Genomic DNA, 18453 nt, shown 5'->3' on the forward strand with positions numbered 1-18453 from the left:
TAAGAAAAATGAGTGGCCCAAATTTGGTCTCTAGTTCGGTCTTTAAGAAGGGTTCGACATTTTTAAGTATATAACTAGAGAACAAATCTCAGCCACACATCTTGTTAATCTAGACTAATCCTATGGTTTAAACAAAATTTCAGATTTTTATGAAAAAATACTTGTCCAAGGGCAATTTGGGAATTCAATATTTCAATATGAATTAAAGAATAAAAAAGAATATCATCGTGGAGTATCGTGAATTCAATCTTCCGAATTCAATCTTCCCAAATCATGCACAAATCTCAACCAAATTTAGCTTAGGATTTCTTCCAAAAATATGAGATTCCCAATCGAATTCATTCACGATAATCAAGCATGAATTACTGTGAGATTTCTGAACCAAATTCATGCGCAATTTCTCAAATTTGAAATAAATTCAGCTTCCCGATCTAATTCGTTCACGATTGATCAGCTACATTTTATTCATCGTGATTTGATTCTGATTGAATTCATTCTTCTGTGATCAGCGTGATCGTTCAGGATCGATCAGCGTGGCAAACCGAAGGTATCAAATTCGCTCACGATTTTACTCATTCTTCACGTTCATTCCTTCATCGCGACGTCTGGATTCCTTATCCCATGGATTCAATTATGATACATTCATCGGAAGATTCGATTCCGATTCCTCTTTATCGGGAGAGGAAGGAGAAACTGAATCTAAAGGTAATTATCAATTATTATCAATTAAGTGATGTTGCTCAGCATGATTAGATTGTGTATGATACGAAAAACGCTAGAATGAACTATATGTGGCGAACAGTGAAGTAAATATGCTCAATATGCGTTGTAGTGTAGAAATATGCTTTTTAGTGAGTAAATATGTACTATCGTCTATTAAATATACTTTATATTGAAGTAAATATTGTTTGTAGTGAAGTATATTATGCATTTAGTGATCTGTTTTCATTTTTGTGAAGTATATTATGCATTAGAATGAAGTAGAACATCATTAAAGTGAAGTATTCCATTGCTAGAGTGAAATATTTGTGATTCATGGTTAGAGTGAAGTAAAACATGATTTAAGTGAAGTATTCCATGGTTAGAGTGAAGTGTCTGTGATTCATGCTTTAAGTGTTCTATTTTTTCATTTTAGTGAAGTAAAACATGATTAAAGTGTAGTATTCGAGTGTTAGAGTGAATTGTTTGTGATCCATGCTTTTAGTGCTCTGTTTTATCATTTTAGGGAAGTATATTATGCATTAAGTGAACTATTTTATGCTCACAGTGGTTCATGCTTAAAGTGCTCTATTTTTTCGTTTTAGTGAAGTAAAACATGATTACAGTAAAGTATTTTATGCTCACAGTGAAGTATATATTTCTTATAGTGGTTTACGTACCAAAATGTCCCGATGATTTGAAACCAAAAATTGGACAAAGTTTCATGACCCTTGATCGTGCATTGGACTTCTACAACAATTATGCTCGATATGTTTGGTTTGACACCCGTAAGAAGGGATCGAAAAAGGAAAAAGATGTCATTACTTGGATTTATGTGGTGTGTAGCCGAGAAGGTACAAAGCAAAGAAAAAATGAACAACATGAGGTGAAACGCAAGCGTTCTTCTATTAAGTGCTTTTGTAATGCTAAAGTGTCTTGGAAGTTTTTTATGGGTATTGGTTATGTTATACAAAGTTTTATTGAAGAACATAATCACGAGATGGTTGAGGAACGCCATAAGCGTTTTATGAAGTTGAACCGCAATTTGGATTTAGTCCATCAGAAATTCATACTTGATTGCGCTAACGCAAATATTGGTCCAACTTTAAGTTTTAGCTTACTCAAGGAAGTTCTTGGTGGATTAGATTATGTAGGGTGTACTGTTTTAGAAGTGCGCAACTACAGACGCGACCTTAGAGCATACGTGGAAGGAGCTGATGCACAAATGCTATTAAATGAGATGCGCAGGAAGAAGGAACTTTGTGCAGCATTTACCTATGAATTTGAGGTCAACTCAAAGGATAGACTGACACGTTTGTTTTGGTGTGATCCAACTGCCAAGAGAAATTATCATTTGTATGGTGATATTGTTTCTTTTGATACGACATACTCAACAAATAGGTACGTGCACACTAATTATATTCATATGCCTCATAGTTTACTGTCTTTCAATTCAATGAAGTATATTGAGCGTATAATGATATATATTGTTCATATAGTGAACTAGTATATGATTATAGTGTATTGTTTATTTTTGCATGCTTATAGTGTTGTTTTTCAATTCAGTGAAGTATATTAAGCATTTAGTGAACTACAATAAGCTTACAATGAAGTATATTGAGCATTTAGTGAATTACAATATGCTTACAGTGAAGTGTATTGAGTATTCTTATATTGCTCTGATTTTTCGTTTCAGTGAAGTAAAATGTGCTTAGAGTGAAGTATTCCTTGATTAGAGTGAAGTGTTTGTGATCCATGCTTATGTGCACTATTTTATCATTTTAGTGAAGTAAAATATGCTTAGACTGAAGTATTATAGAGTAAGTGTGAAGTGTTTGTGATCCATGCTTAAAGTGCTTTGTTTTTCCATTTCAGTGAAGTAAAACATGCTTAGAATGAAGTATTTCATGATTAAAGTGAAGTGTTTGTGATTAAAGTATATTCTGCATGTCTTATAGTGATTTTAACATGTAGGTACTGCATGATATTTGCTCCTTTTACGGGCAAGGATAATCATGTTCGCCCTGTGACATTTGTTGCTGGCCTTTTGTCCAAGGAAAATGCCGACTCCTTTTCATGGTTATTTAAACAATTTGTGAAATGTATGGGTGTGGCTCCCAAACTAATCGTAACCGACCAAGACTTAGGAATGAAAGTTGCTATTGCAGAGGTTCTTCTTAATACAAGACACAGGTGGTGCATGTGGCATATAATGAATAAAGTTGCTGACAAATTGCCAAAGAACATGCTTGGTAGTGAAGAACTAAAGAAGGTATTGAATGCATGTGTTTAGTCGGAGTTGATAGAGCCTGATGCATTTGAAGAATCTTGGCATGCTATAATGGAAAGATATGGGCTGGCCAATAATGACTGGTTTTTATCAATGTTTGCATCCAGAAAGTTTTGGGTTCCTGTCTTTTTCCGTGATTTTCCAATGAGCTCGTTGATAGAGACAACATCTTTGTCCGAATCACAGAATAGCTTTTTTAAAAGGTACTCAAAGTGTCGGGCTTACCTTATGCTATTTTATATGAACTATAACCATGCTTTGGAGGCTCAAAGAAGTAATAGTGCAAAGCTTGAATACTATGTTTCAACAAAAGTGCCTATTTTGCAAACAGAATTGGAAATTGAGAAACATGCATCAACAATATATAGTGGCAGTGCTTTTAATGCAATTCAAGAGGAGATAGTTTATGCATGTTTCTCTTTGTCTTGTGCAACTCTAGGAGTGTCTACCAATAGAGAGAATGAAGTATATAACATAAATGACAAGGATTCAAACTCATGGACAGTGACTTACTCCATTGGTGATGACACCTATTTGTGTGGATGTAAAAAGTTTGAGAGACTTGGTCTATCGTGCAGCCATATATTTTGTGTGTTGAAATATAAGTTTGTTAAGTTGATACCCGAGAAGTTGCGTGGATGGAGATGGTTGAAGTCACAGTTTGTGAAGCCAATAGATGGAGGTTTTTGTGATGATCATGAAGTATTCTCTGCTGTACACGAGAAGAAGATTGCATTTAAAAACATGTATGCATTATTCTTTGAAATAGCACAAAGTATTGAAGGGAACATTGACCAAATCAATGCATTTACTGCAATTATTGAAGAAGGTAAGAAGCAGCTTCTTGGAGAAGGTGTTGTTCTGTCTTCAATAGAGAAGAGAGCATTGATTGAAAACTTCTATGGCTCACAAGTACCAAACTGTATTGAAGTTCATCCTCCTAATGTTGTCAGTACAAAGGGAAGTGGAAGTAGGAGGAAATCAAAGAAGGAGGCAGCAATCAAGTTAGCAAAGAAACCAGGCCAAAAGTGTGGAAACTGTCATGTGATAGGACACCATGATTCGAGGAATTGCAAAAAGGTGAATGAGAAGACAAAACAGAGGCAGTGAGGATTTGGAAAGAAATAGTTCACTCTGGTTTTAGGAGGAGAAGAACAAGAAAAAGAGTAGAAACCAATGTTGAAGCTGGTTGTTTTGTTCCAATAGTTCTGTTCCAAAATTTATTACTTCATTCGGATATTTCTGTTCTTCATTCCTTTAAATCAGTCTTATAGTTTCTTCATTTACATATTGAATTTGAATTTGTCTAAACTTTTTGCAAGCCTAAATAGAATAGACTGAAGTGTTTTTATAATGGCTTATTTTTTCTTTATTATGACGTTTATCTTAATCTTACTTTGATATATTTTACATTTGTCAATCACTTATCAATTATCAATAGATCTCAGAAATGAACTAAATATGGTACCCAATGCAGTGTTTCAGGCTAACACTGAACAACATTTAAAGAGGAAAAACCAATGTTGAGGCTTGTTGTTCTATTCTGTTCCAGTAGCTCTGTTCCAAATGTTACTTTATTCGGATATTTCTGTTCTTCATTCCCTTACTTCTGTACTTCAATCATGTAGTTTCTTACTTCATTTACATTTTTGAATTTGAACTTGTTTAGACCTTTTACAAGCTTAAAGAGAATAGACTGAATTTTTTTTATAATGTCTTATTAATCTTAAAGAGAATAGACAAAATATATAGTATGAGTAGATTATTAATCTTACTTTATATTTTCCATTTGTCGATAGATCTTTAAAATGAACTAAGATTTCTGAAATGAACTAAATCGGTTACCTAATGCAGTATTATAGGCTAATAATGAACAACATTACAAAGTGTGGTATTTTATTCAAAATTGCTCATACCAGATGTATGTCAAATATAAAATTTGATTCATTAATTCTTCTTTAAATATGCCGCAATCATTTTCTCAACATCAATTTCAATGTGTTTGCTTTCCTCTTCATAATACGCTGATGTAACAATTTTGTTGTTGAAGCTTTCGTGGCTATTTTCAGCTAACAGCAGTGCCGAACAATATTTTTCCCTCAAGCTTTGAAGCACACCTGAGCTTGATTTCTTCAAGCCGCAATTCCAGCAACCTTCACGCTCACCCTTGTACGTTTCCATATGCCGCATCAGAAATACTCCACGGTCTTCAACGTTATCAACTGTCCTCCATGGCATTTTCAATCTCTCCATTTTGGCGTTGGAAACGATCTTGCAATATGCGTGGAGACCATTCTTGATGAGGAAGTGACAAAAATATGATCTTTGCATGTACAAAACAAATACATGGCATTTGTAGTTGTGTGTATTCATATGTATGTGCTGTAAAATTCAATCATAAGAGAAGAATACGAACCAATGTTTCTGGAATGTGACCATAATTAATTGTGAGGTCGTTGTCATCCCCGTTTGCAGAATTGTCTATTATAGCAATAGCATTTCTCTTGAAGCAAAAACAAACAGCATAATAATGCTGATTTGCACATATGGGGAAGAAGACCTATTGAATGAAGTAACAAGCAATATGAATGAAGTAATAAAGTATACAAATGAAGTACTGAACAATCTGAAAATGAAGTAACATGAAAAATGAATGAAGTAATAAAATGTATGAATGAAGTAATATAGTATAAAAATGAAGTACTAATGAAGTAATGATGCTTGTACCGTGTTCACATCTTTCCATTTGAAATATGGAATTTCCTTCACCTCTCTGTCCAAGTTGTTACAGTAGTTTGCAATAACTGTGTTGACATCCATGGATTGAGGCTTTGTCACAATGGTGTACAACTGCATATTAATATTAATGTAGTTATGATCTTCACAACAAACAATCTTATTATATTTCAATAATTTGTACTTACACATGGATAAGTGGTGAAGAATAGTCGCCTTGATGAGTATGGTGATCGGATTTCTTCCATGTTGTTGAGGTAGGAAGCCCATGCATCTATAACGCTAACCACAATCAATTGCCGAGGTATCAAAGAACACATTTCCATCTTTGTAACTTTCACAACATCGTCGTCATAAACAAGTACAAATCTGCACATTGTGTGATACATGTTAGAATTTCACATTCTATTGTTGGATATGTTAATAGTGTGATATACTATTAGAAAACAATATTAGAAATCATACTCATCTCTTTCATGTGTTACAAGAATCCAGTAATATGATTCTTTCTCATCTTTACTGAGCTTGTTTGTAATCTTAACTGATCTGTCAGCGAATGGAGATCGCAATGATTCTCTGCTCTAGTACGTACCTCCATTCGACCCTTCAAAGTTTTGATCTATTGTTTGCAATAAATAAATCACTTGTAACACATTATTTATTAACCACAAGACAAACTTCAGAGTATATATTATTAGAGTCTTAATTTGCACAGGATTACCTTGATAGCATTGTAAACAATGATCTCAGTCCCCACCGGCGTACCAACTAGAGGACCACTATCCATGAAATCATCATCAATGTCTATATCCTTGTAAGCATCAATAACTGACTGTATTTCCGCAGCGACATTAACATTCTATTCACCAAAATATAGATATAAGTTTTTCCATGATGTACTGTATCATATTAATAATGAAGTATTATATAATTAGATAGTTCATTCAGAGATATGTTTACTTCATCACAACCAAATATTACTTCATCCAGAATAAATTTATACCTTTGCTCCATTATCTGTATACAATCTCATATTTGCTCCATGTTGAACTACACACGGTGTATTAAAATCCTGGTAGTGGCAATACGTCCATTCAAAAAATGATTCATTTCAAGGACAATTTACTTCATCATATAGGAGGCATACTACTAGCTATTGTAATATTACCTCTGGCACTAGATTAGCTTCTAAGTTTCCCCTAAGTCCAGCATCAACATTGAAGATTGATGGTGGAATATTCTGCCATTAGTATTACATAATCAGATAGTTCATTCATTTAGATGTTTACTTCATCACAACTAAATATTAGTTCATCCAAAATGAATAATTATATAATTAAATAGTTCATTCAGTGAGATTTTTACTTCATCCATAATAAATTTATACCTTTGCTCCATCATCTTTTAGCTCATCATCTGTATACGATCTCATATTTGCTCCATGTTGAACTACACACGGTGTATTAAAATCCTGATAGTTACAATACGTCCATTCAAAAAATGATTCATTTCAATGACAATTTACTTCATCATATAAGAGGCATACTTCTAGCTATTGTAATATTACCTCTGCCACTAGATTAGCTTCTAAGTTTCCCTTAAGTCCAGCATCAACATTGAAGATTGATGGTGGAATATTCTGCCAGTAGTATTATATAATTAGATAGTTCATTCAATGAGATGTTTACTTCATCACAACTAAATATTACTTCATGCAGAATCAATAAGAGCCAAGAACGGCTTCTTACCTTGTCCAAATCTTGGACATGCATGAATTGCACAGCCTCAAAGATGTAGCTTCCGGGATCTATGTCCCTTGTTGGTGTAGTATCAACCTATATGTATAATAAACAGGAATACAAACAAAACCCAATGAACAAGTACTCTTCATTTTAAAACCTCATTATGGAGAAAGTCAGTTAGTTACAAAAATCATATAATACAACAAAAAGGTTTAGTTCATCCCAAATACATGCCATACTAATGTGTTTTATAAATTACATCCCAATAACATAAAATTCCAAGCACAACATCATGACGCAACCCATCATCAACTTACGTTTCTTTCATGAAACCCTAATCCTAGATCAAACGATGGCCCTTCTGTTTGCCATTTCTTTCTTTGTTCAACCACCCTCATTACTTTTTCTACAGCCTCAATAAACTCGGGATTGTCGAGGTCATCTTCTTCCATTGCTTGAGACATGGACTGTACATCATTGGCATCTTCTTCCGGCTCCGTCTCATTCAACCCCATCATCTTCATTGTGCATTTGGCTGCAACTTTAGAGCACCCATCATTCTTTATCTCATCTGCACCATCTTTCAACTCCTTCATCAGTTCACCAAGGACATCATCAGCCTTTCCCATAAGTGTGATAACTGTAGTTCTACGTTGGGTTGTCTTAGAGATATCATTAGGCTTTGCCGCAGAGGAGGACGCAATATTGACCTTGACAACGTCTTCAGACAGGTAGCTTGTTCGGGGATCAAAGATTGGCTCCTTAATGCCTCTGCCAAATGGCCCGGGCTCAAGCTCCATTTTCTGGCATTAGTGGATTAACGTGCTTGTCCAGCCCTTAATGGTTGGGAATGTTCGGGTAACAGGCCTCGATCGAAGCACAATCCTATCAATATAACATGGCTACAAAATGAAAGCTATCATTAGTAAAGTTCATATTTAAAACATATTTATTCAAGGTTAATAAATTTTTGAATTTAAAACTTACCACCAGAAATGAAATTGGGCCAGTGAATGGTTTGTCCTTGTTTTTAGCCCAGGTATTATAGGCCTTGAGTAAGCTATCAATGACATAGTCACACCAGTTGTATTCCTTGACATTATCAATGTCATGGATTACCCCTTCAATTTGCGTATGCAAGTATCCATCTCCCTTAGGGTTGATCAAGATTGTATCAACCAAAATCAGGAATATCTTCCTGAACTTCTCCCCTCCACTGACATCACTTAACATCTTTTCTATAAGCATATCTGCACCCATTGTAGACCTCTTTCGACCTCCAGATTCTGCAATCTCGTCTATGAACTTGTTGCTCTTTTGACGTCCATTATGCTCTAACTTCAAACTACCATTTGGCAACCACAAGGTAGCCCGCACATCATCATGCCCAATATGTAGTATACCACGTTGGTATACTACACCGCATGTATCTTGATCAAAATGATCAAGAATCTCAAATGCGAGCTTCGCTGGGATATAGTTCAAGTTGAAGTGCAAAAGACTTCCAAACCCCATATCTTCTACAGCATCTCTTTGATCACCATTAAGCGATTCAATCGCTTCAACAAATTTCCTAGGTCCTCTCTTAAGACATAGGACTCTCTGGACAGAAGGTCTACTTGCATCTTCTTTAGCATCATTACGAACAAACTTTTTACCTTTCTCTTTTCCTTTTTTAGCATCATTCCCTTCTATATTTTCCGATTCTGCAACTTTGTTAACAATCTTCTTTCTTCGCTTCTCCTTATCCTTATCTCTCTGTTCCCCACCAGGTAAAGCACCTTCTGTTTCCCTGATTCTCTTTGTGCCTAACATATGCAAGTAAAATTATTTAGTTCATCAGTTAACTTATTTAGGTCATTGCAACTAAAATTTATTTTAAAACTAACCTTGGTTCTCTGTATTTGCCAGCTTATCATGCTTATGTTTAGTCCTCCTTTCATCATGAAAGTCATTACCACCACATGCTTGCTTCATATTCATCATTTCTGAAAAAAGTGGATTATTTTAGTCAATGAATTAAATTACATGTTGTATTAAACCAAACCATAATGAAAGTTTTGGAATTTAACCTTGAAGCTTCTCAATGGGCGTAATGGTTTTCTCTATAGCCTTCAATTTCTTGTCCCCTGCATCAGCATCATCATTAATAAATACAATTATAGTACTAGTTAACTACACCATGTCAATTTATTATTTCAAAACAAAAATAGCTTAAACTTCACTTTTTACCTTCCAGAACATAATTTTTAAGGCCTTTAGCTGCATCGAATTTCTCTACAGATGAACCTTTGGCTATATAAAAAGTACACAACACATTAAAAATTAAAAATTAGATAATGATCAAGATCTTACTTAATCATAAGAATTCAATACTTCATTCATCTATGCTTTAATTTCATTTTTTACTTTTGGTAGCAGGGATTTCAGAACTACTTGCATTCTTGCTAGTTGCAGAGGAATGTTTATCTATACATAACAAACACAGAATTAATATACAACATATCATCCACAATAATAGATAATTCTCTTGGAATACTATGTTACCTCATTTATTATGATTTTCACCTTATATTACTTCATTTTTAGAGTCTGATACTTCATTATAATGTTATATTACTTCATTTTAGTAATAAACCCTATTGTATAAACATAGCATTTATATTACTTCAATACTGTAAATAGGTAGTTCATAGTTAGAGTCTGTTACTTCATTATAATGTTCTATTACTTCATTAGAGTCTGTAACAGGGAACATGAATAAAGTAATAAAGTGTATGAATGAAGTACTTGCCTAAGTAATTTGAGAGGATTTCCAAAGAAATCCTCGAATTCATCTTCTTTCTAGATGAATTTTCACCTATACATGAGAATAGAGAATAAATTTACAGCATATCATATACAATTATAGATAGTTCACTTGGAATACTCTGTTACCTCATTTAATATGATTACAGATAGTTTAATATGATACTTCATTATCATAACTTATTACTTCATTATATGAATTCAATACTTCACAACAACTAGATTATAGTTAATAGGAAAACAGATCATTTGCATTACCTCATCACATAAAATATGTAGTTCATTTGAATATGCAAACAGTGCAGGAGTTAATTTTAGTTCTAAATCCTAAACTCATACAAAACAGTAAACATATACTTCATTTTTAGAGTCATTTACTTCATTATAATGTTTTATTACTTCATTTTGGTAATAAAACCTACTGTATAAACAAATGATTTATATTACTTCATTATCATAATTTATTACTTCATCTTATCAATTTACTATTTCATTAAAAAGAATATGTAGTTCATTTTGATGAAGAACACAACAGTTAAGTTTAATCCAAAAATCCTAAACACATTAATAAGAAACACAATATCAATATACAACATATCATCTACAATTTTAGAAAGTTCACTTGGAATACTTTGTTACCTAATTTTCATAATTTATTTCTTCATTTTACAAATTTAATTCCTAGGTTTTACCTTCTGGGTCTGAAATTTTCTTTCCAGCATCTGCATCGAGGTTCCGAGTTGCTTGTTTCATATCCGGCTGCTTCTGAGTCGATTTTTGTACTATTTTGACAAAAATCAGAATCGAAGTTAGGAATGAGATGAACTTAATGAAATAAATTAAGAGTAAGAACCTTGAAAATCTTCAGATGTGAATTACCTTCACTAGATTTTAGGCCAGAACGCAAATTGCGGCTAGAATTTTCCGTTGAAGATTTTCGAGTATCAACCATTTTCTAAATGTGGATTCGATGTAGATGCTTAATGGTACAAATGCTGAACAGATGTCGTCGATTTCAGTCGTATATCGCCGGAGATGAGTGGTGAAGATGAAGATTAGTCGTCGATTTTCTGATCGCTAGGGTTTTGTGAGAGAAATTTTGAGAGTGAAGTAAAATTTTGAGAGAAAAAATGTGAGCGGAAGACTTGAAGCAGGAGGAAATTTTTTGGGGATTTTGATTTTTTACCCTAATTCTGAAATTACATAAATACCCCCGCTGAAGTAAATTATGTATACAATGAAGTGCGAAAAATAACCCTTGCTTATCTAATCTAGCCCTTGATTTTCTTGATCTTGTGGCTATAATTTGTTCTCTAGTTATGTACTTAATGGGCACTTGCCCTATATCACTACTCTATATATATATATATATATATATGGTCTTGTTAGGTTGAGATTATTTACCTTAATTGAGAAATGAGATGCAATATGGGCCACTAATCCATAAGATTCATGTAATGTCAACAGATAACACATTATGTCAACAAGGGGGTATAATTGTAATTTCATTAATAAAAGGCAGAAAACATAAAATTATATTTCAAACCATTTTCTAAAATCTTCTCTAAAACTATCGCTAAAAACCTGCAAATCTTCATACAAATCTTCATAAAATCGAAGACCTTCAAAATCGAAGACCTGCAAATCTCGCTGAAAATCTGCTGATCTTCAAATTTCAATTCGTAGACCTTCAAAATCGAAGAGCAAAATCGAACAGTTTTGTGCAATGACGATAGAAAAACAAAATCGAAGACAATCGGTTGAAGCGACGATTGTAGCTGAATCGGCTGAAGCAACGATCGAAGAGAATCGACATTCCAAATCGGCGGTGGTTGAAGCGACTTCTTCAGGTTGATGAATTTTCAAAATCGTCGTTCATCCGAAAATTGAAGAATTTTTTAACAACAGACGACTAATTCGATGGAGTTTGGTTGAATCTGAAGTTTTTAGGTTGATTTTATCGACTTCGATTCTGTTTTTATGCTTTATTTGTTGATGCCCAGTCAAATTTGTTCCTAATCAGATTTTTTTTTTCGCTTTTTCATTTTTAGGTTCGAGTACACTTTATAATCAAAGCCTAAGGTGTTATCTGATGGATTCTTCATCTTATTCAGAGTTGACGTTGATGAATGTTGAAGGTATTTTGGTTTGATTTTCATTAACATGACTTTTTTGTACTTTGTTGGTGAATTATACTCTGTTGACATAAATGCAGATTTGCTGACATTATATGTAGAATTTATTGATATCATCTGTTGCTATCATGATAATTTCTTGTTCACATAAATGCAAATCTGTTGATATTTGAATTGATGTGCATTCATACTGACTTCTAATTTGTTTGTCATTCCAGTGGTAGACATGCTCTATTATATTACAGAGATTCTGTGTTGAACTAGGCTAAAGTTTTATTGAAAGCACGAAATGTGAATATTCTGTATTGAAATATTTATTGCAGAACTTCACAAGAAGGAGACATGTGAAGCTGTCACCATGATTGAAACACCACCTATGGTAATTGTTGGTGTCGTTGGGTATGTGAAGACTCCTCGTGGTCTTCGCTGCCTAAATACAGTTTGGGCTCAGCACTTGAGTGAGGAGGTAAAGAGAAGTTTCTACTAGAATTGGTGCAAGTCAAAGAAGAAGGCATTTTCCAAATACTCGAAAAAGCTGGAGACTGACGAGGGGAAGAAAGACACCCAGGCACAGCTGGAGAAATTGAAGAAATATTCTTGCGTCATTCGTGTCCTGGCTCACACTAAGGTATAAACTAATTTCCTTTTTTTGAAATTTTATCACTAATTATTTTTTTCATCAAATTTGACTATAAGTTTAAAGTTTTCTATTGCTATTGTACAAATAAGAAAAATGAAGGGATTGAAGCAAAAGAAGGCACACATGATGGAGATACAAATGAATGGTGGGACTATAGCACAAAAGGTTGATTTTGCATATGGTTTCTTTGAGAAATAAGTCCCGATGAGATGATTGACATTATTGGTGTCACAAAGGGTAAAGGGTATGAAGGTGTGGTTACACGTTGGGGAGTCACCCGGCTTCCTGGCAAAACCCACAGGGGACTTCGTAAGGTCGTCTGTATTGGTGCAAGACATCCTGCTAGAGTTTCCTTCACTGTTTCTAGGGCTGGACAGAATGGATACCAACATCGAACTGAACTGAACAAGAAGATCTATAAGCTTGGCAAGGTTGGGAAAGAAGAACACACATCCTCTACTGAGTTTGACAGGTTCCAACACTAGCATCTTTGCAATTTGCATTATATATACTTCCATCTGTCAATTCTTTCCATTGAAATTGATCATATCAGTTTAAACAAATAACGATTTGTTAGTTTGTGAATGAACAGATCCAAGTACAATCTAATGTATGGAAATACTATGTTTTTCTCGTTTATCTAATGACTTGTATGTTGATTGATTGCAGGACTGAGAAAGATATTACACCAATAGCTGGATTCCCTCACTATGGTGTAGTAAAGGAGGATTACTTGATGATCAAATGCGGGTGTGTGGGTCCTAATAAAAGTGTTGTGACTCTTCGTCAATCTCTCCTCAAACAGACATCTCGTGTTGCCCTCGAGGAGATTAAGCTGAAGTTTGTGGATACCTCATCCAAGTTTGGACATGGATGTTTCCAGACCACTGAGGAGAAGCTGAAGTATTATGGTGGGGTCAAGGCATAAATTATTTACTGAAAAGTAATTACATTATTTGGCATCTAATGGTCAGCTCATTTTTGCACTAGTCTTGGACAGCTTAGTTTTTTCTCAACTTGTTTTTCGTGATAATTTGTGAGAGTTACATTGTTGTATTGAGTTGTAATCTTCTGATTGATTTTTCATTCTTTCCAATTGTTATTTTAACCCAATTGTCTCGTAGATTTTTCAACTTTGCATGTTGTGGCACATGACATAAAGAAATAAGGTAGCAGGAATGAGTCAAGTTGGGCTGGAAACAAATGTCATTGAATCATATCAACTTTACATAAGATTACAAAATTTTCAAATATCAAATTATTACAAAATAGTCAAAAGCCCCTGTTGTTGTGTTTGTGGGTGGAGGAAGGGGTTATGAATAGGGTTGAGAGTCCATGGTAGGGTTGCAGATTCACTGGAGAAGCTAATGGCTTGCATGTGCAGTTGACATGGCTTGTATATGCAGTTGACATGACTTGTATGTGCAGTTGATACGATATGGCTTGTACGTGTAGTTGACATGGCTTGTACGTGTAGTTGACATGGCTTGAAAGTGCAGTCGACATGACTTATAATTGTTGACATGGCTTGTACGTGTAGTTGACATGGCTTGTACGTGTAGCTGACATATTATATACCATAGTTGACATGACTTGTATGTGGAGTTGAGACGATATGTACTGTAGTTGACATGACTTATATGTGCAGTTGACATGATATGGCTTGTACGTGTAGTTGACATGGCTTGTATATATAGTTGACATGACTTATAATTGTTGTTGACATGGCTTGTACGTGTAGTTGACATGAGTTGTACATATAGTTGACATGGTTTGAAAGTGTAGTTGACATGACTTGTATTAAAATAACACTTATAATTCACATTTTAATACGGAGAATATCAAATGCCAACTCGTATTAAAATGTCAACAACTAAAAAATAAAACTTATAATTTACATATCAATACCGAGAATATTAAATGTCAACAACTCGTATTAAAATATCAACAACTAAAAAATAACACTTATAATCCACAATTTAATATCGAGAATATAAAATGTCAACGACTCGTATTAAAATGTCAACAACTAAAAAATAACACTTATAAATAGCCAGAATATCAAATATCAACCGCTTGTATTAAAATGTCAACAACTAAAAAATAACAGTTATTAATAGCCAGAATATCAAATGTCAACAGCTCGTATTAAAATGTCAACAACTAAAAACTAACACTTATAATTTCATATCAATAGCCAGAATATCAAATGTCAACAACTCTATTAAAATGTCAACAACTAACAAATAACACTTATAACATATCAATTGCCAGAATATCAAATGTCAACAGCTCGTATTAAATTATCAACAACTAAAAAATAACACTTATAATTACATATCAATAGCCAGAATATCAAATGTCAACAACTCTATTAAAATATCAACAACTAACAAATAGCACTTATAATTCACATATCAAAAGCCAGAATATTAAATGTTAACAACTAAAAAATAACACTTATAATTCACATATCAATAGCCAGAATATCAAATATCAACATCTCGTATTAAAATGTCAACAACTAAAAAATAACACTTATAATTCACATATCAATAGGCAGAATATCAAATGTCAACAACTCTTATTAAAATGTCAACAACTAAAATAACACTTATAATTCATATATCACTAGCCAGAACATCAAATGTCAATAATTAATAGCAAAATGTCAACAGCTTTCACCGACGACGACTTCTATTGGCGTGCAATCAAGAAACTGCAATTAGAGTTGAAAGACTAAACAAAATTGAACAACGTTTGTATAAAATAAACCTTGTTTGGCTACCAACAATAGTCAGTAAAGCACCACTAATTCACAAATAGAATCATCATCTACTGTACTCATACCCTCAGAATCTGTAGCTTGTTCAAAAACGCAATCGCCACCCAATCTGGCTGCGAAGACGACCACTGCAGCTGCTCAATCTCTGCCCCGGCAGTGTACGCCACAATCGGGACCAATCCGTCCTCCACCGGCTGCCCCATCGACAAGAGGTCCCAAATCAAAGCCTGCGAATCATCTCCCACCGTGCAGATGTGGCAGGAGCTATGCAGTGCCCACGCAATCGCATTCACACCGACCTGATGCCGCTGCAGCTCCACCACCAACAGCGTTGGGAAGATTCGAATTGAACCGAATATGAAGTGTACTCCTATTTCTCCTACGAATTGAACCTTCACCCATAGGCAAACGCAACAAGATTTCTCGAAATCTGAACAACTGCATAAAAAATTCAATTCAGCCAAACAAAAATTAATAAACAAAGAAGAAATTTGTAGAAAGATCAAAGCAACAACAACTGGTATATCCAAACGAATAAAGAAGCCTCAGATCTAGGAAATTTATGCAGAAAAAAAACCTCTCTTTACTGTAGAAGTATGCAATTGAAAACATAGGATACCTTCAACACTCAAAATCAATGAGACAGGTCTGAAATTGAGAACAGCTGTTGCTGATGAAATTGAGATATAGTCAGAAGGATTTAGTTGCTTCTAATCATGAAGATCATCAACACCACATTATCATCATGGTAATTGATTGAATTAAACAATTAATTAAACTCCTAATTCATCGATTTGAGATTCAATGTACCACAAGAGTTATTCCTCGCTAGATTGGAGATGACAACAGCACGATCGAGTGGGCGATGGTGGAGCTCCTCCGCCACCCGGTGGCGAAGGACGAGCCCCGCCGCGTCGTCGGAGAAGGCAACAGATTCGAGGAAGCGCGGATCGACGATTTGTCGTACCTGCAGGCGGTGGTGATGGAGACGTTGCGGCGGAGAAGGAGCCAGCCTCGGTTTCATCGTCGGAAGAATCGATCAGGCCAGAGCAGGTGAAGAAGCGGCCCATTGCGTACAGATAGGCGGAGAAGAATCGAAGATTAGATTTATATGAATTGACGAAAAGGAGAAACTGAGAGATGAAGACGACGCTGGTGAACGAGAGCAGTGTTTGACGGCGATCAACAACAGCGATATGGCGGCGCCAATCGCCATTGTCGTCGGCGAAATTGGAGGGATGAAGATGAAGATGGAGGGCGATTGGTGGTAGCGATTTGGAAAAAAATGAATTTAGAGAAGAGAAGAGATGGATGTGAATTACCATTATGCCCTTTCATATTAAATTAATCTAAAAATATTTATTGTGTGGCAAAATCTAGACCACTCATTTAATAAAAATGAGTGGCTGATATTGCATCTCATTTCTCAATTAGCCTAAATAATCTCAATTGATCACAATCCTATATATATATATATATATAGTCCCATTATTCACAAATCCACTCTTAAAGACCGAACTAGAGATCAAATTTGGGCCCTTAGATCTTAAATTTGATGAATGAGATTAGATCATTAAGGGTTATTTTTCGTAGTTCATTATATAAATAATTTACTTCAACGCGGGGGTATTTAGGTCCTTTCGCATTGGAGATAAAAAATTTAGGGTTAAACTCATCCTAAAAATTTTACTCATTTCATATTCCCGCCTCTGCTCCTGCGCTACTTCTTCTTCTCCAAATCTCCAAATCTCCAAATCGATTCATCTCACTCCAATCGATTCATCATCAACTGAAATCGATTCAACAACTTCATCTCAGTAATCGATTCAACATCTTCATGACAGTTGAAATCGATTGTACCAACGATTCAGCATCTCGAGTCGCCGAGTTCAACATCTACAGCCAACGAGTTCAAATCCGATGACGATTCAAAAATGACTCAAACACTCAACTCTACTGCATCAGGTAATACACTGTTTTGAAGCTTTGCATAGTTCAAAAGTTTAATTTACTTCATCTATTTGTAAATTGGTTTATGATTTTTGTCTTATAAGTTTATCAAGTAGAGCCGAGGAAGGTCAACATAAGCTTCAAATATACTCATAGGCCGATGGACAAATCACAACTGGTCGAGAAAGCAAATCCTGAGGAAAGTTTCTCTACTGGTCGGTCGGAAGCAAATATTGCAAGTCAAATCCCTCCACCAAAAGGTAAATGAAGTGATAAGTTGTTATGAAGTAGTAAATTCATAGAATGAAGTTAGCTGTGTTTTATGAATTTGTTAACTGTATTGTATGAACAACTTAACCTATTTGATGAAGTTATAACCTCACGTACTGAAGTAATGTAAATCGATTACTTCACAATACTTTTGATATTTGGGAGAAAAGGTATAAAAAACATGTGGCTGTGTAAATCGATTTAGTCCATTTCATGAGGATGTTACTTCATTTCACAAGGCTACTTCATTTGATGAGGCTATGAGTTTGGTGCTTGAATCATTTGAAATATGTGGCAAAAACTAATATGCATCTTCTTAATGTGATTTATTACTTCATAATTTGGAGATCAAATCGCAAAGGAAAGTTCGTCTGATGTTCGTATAAATTTTATTAAAT

The 18453-nt window shown here is 34.6% G+C and overlaps 3 protein-coding genes across 3 annotated transcripts; all 3 read left to right on the forward strand.

Annotated features, from left to right (window-relative positions):
- Positions 1–1423: 1423 nt before the first annotated feature.
- Positions 1424–2992, forward strand: LOC148932305 (protein FAR1-RELATED SEQUENCE 5-like). Its single transcript, XM_089065064.1, has 2 exons — positions 1424–2100; positions 2674–2992. Exons 1-2 carry the CDS (start codon positions 1424–1426, stop codon positions 2990–2992), a joined length of 996 nt encoding a protein of 331 aa, XP_088921190.1.
- Positions 2993–3040: 48 nt separating this feature from the next.
- LOC148932306 (protein FAR1-RELATED SEQUENCE 9-like) lies at positions 3041–4099 on the forward strand. Its single transcript, XM_089065065.1, has one exon. The coding sequence runs from the start codon at positions 3041–3043 to the stop codon at positions 4097–4099; it is 1059 nt and encodes a 352-aa protein (XP_088921191.1).
- A 9145-nt stretch (positions 4100–13244) lies between these two features.
- On the forward strand, positions 13245–13978 carry LOC148932307 (large ribosomal subunit protein uL3-like). Its single transcript, XM_089066195.1, has 2 exons — positions 13245–13522; positions 13720–13978. The coding sequence occupies exons 1-2, from the start codon at positions 13260–13262 to the stop codon at positions 13976–13978; spliced, it is 522 nt and encodes a 173-aa protein (XP_088922321.1). The 5' UTR covers positions 13245–13259.
- The last annotated feature ends 4475 nt before the right edge of the window (positions 13979–18453 follow it).

This window comes from Salvia hispanica, chromosome 2, assembly GCF_029641045.1.
Source record: "Salvia hispanica isolate PSC_SH4W2 chromosome 2, Shi_PSC_v1, whole genome shotgun sequence".
Classification (NCBI taxonomy): domain Eukaryota; kingdom Viridiplantae; phylum Streptophyta; class Magnoliopsida; order Lamiales; family Lamiaceae; genus Salvia; species Salvia hispanica.

What these genes read in the sequence shown, in the direction of transcription:
- LOC148932307 (XM_089066195.1), top strand. Translation starts at nt 13,260, where the DNA reads ATGATTGACATTATTGGTGTCACAAAGGGTAAAGGGTATGAAGGTGTG. An exon ending in TCCTCTACTGAGTTTGACAG is followed by an intron (nt 13,523 to 13,719) that starts GTTCCAACACTA and finishes GATTGATTGCAG; the next exon opens with GACTGAGAAAGATATTACAC.
- LOC148932306 (XM_089065065.1), top strand. Translation starts at nt 3,041, where the DNA reads ATGGAAAGATATGGGCTGGCCAATAATGACTGGTTTTTATCAATGTTT.
- LOC148932305 (XM_089065064.1), top strand. Translation starts at nt 1,424, where the DNA reads ATGACCCTTGATCGTGCATTGGACTTCTACAACAATTATGCTCGATAT. An exon ending in ACGACATACTCAACAAATAG is followed by an intron (nt 2,101 to 2,673) that starts GTACGTGCACAC and finishes TTTAACATGTAG; the next exon opens with GTACTGCATGATATTTGCTC.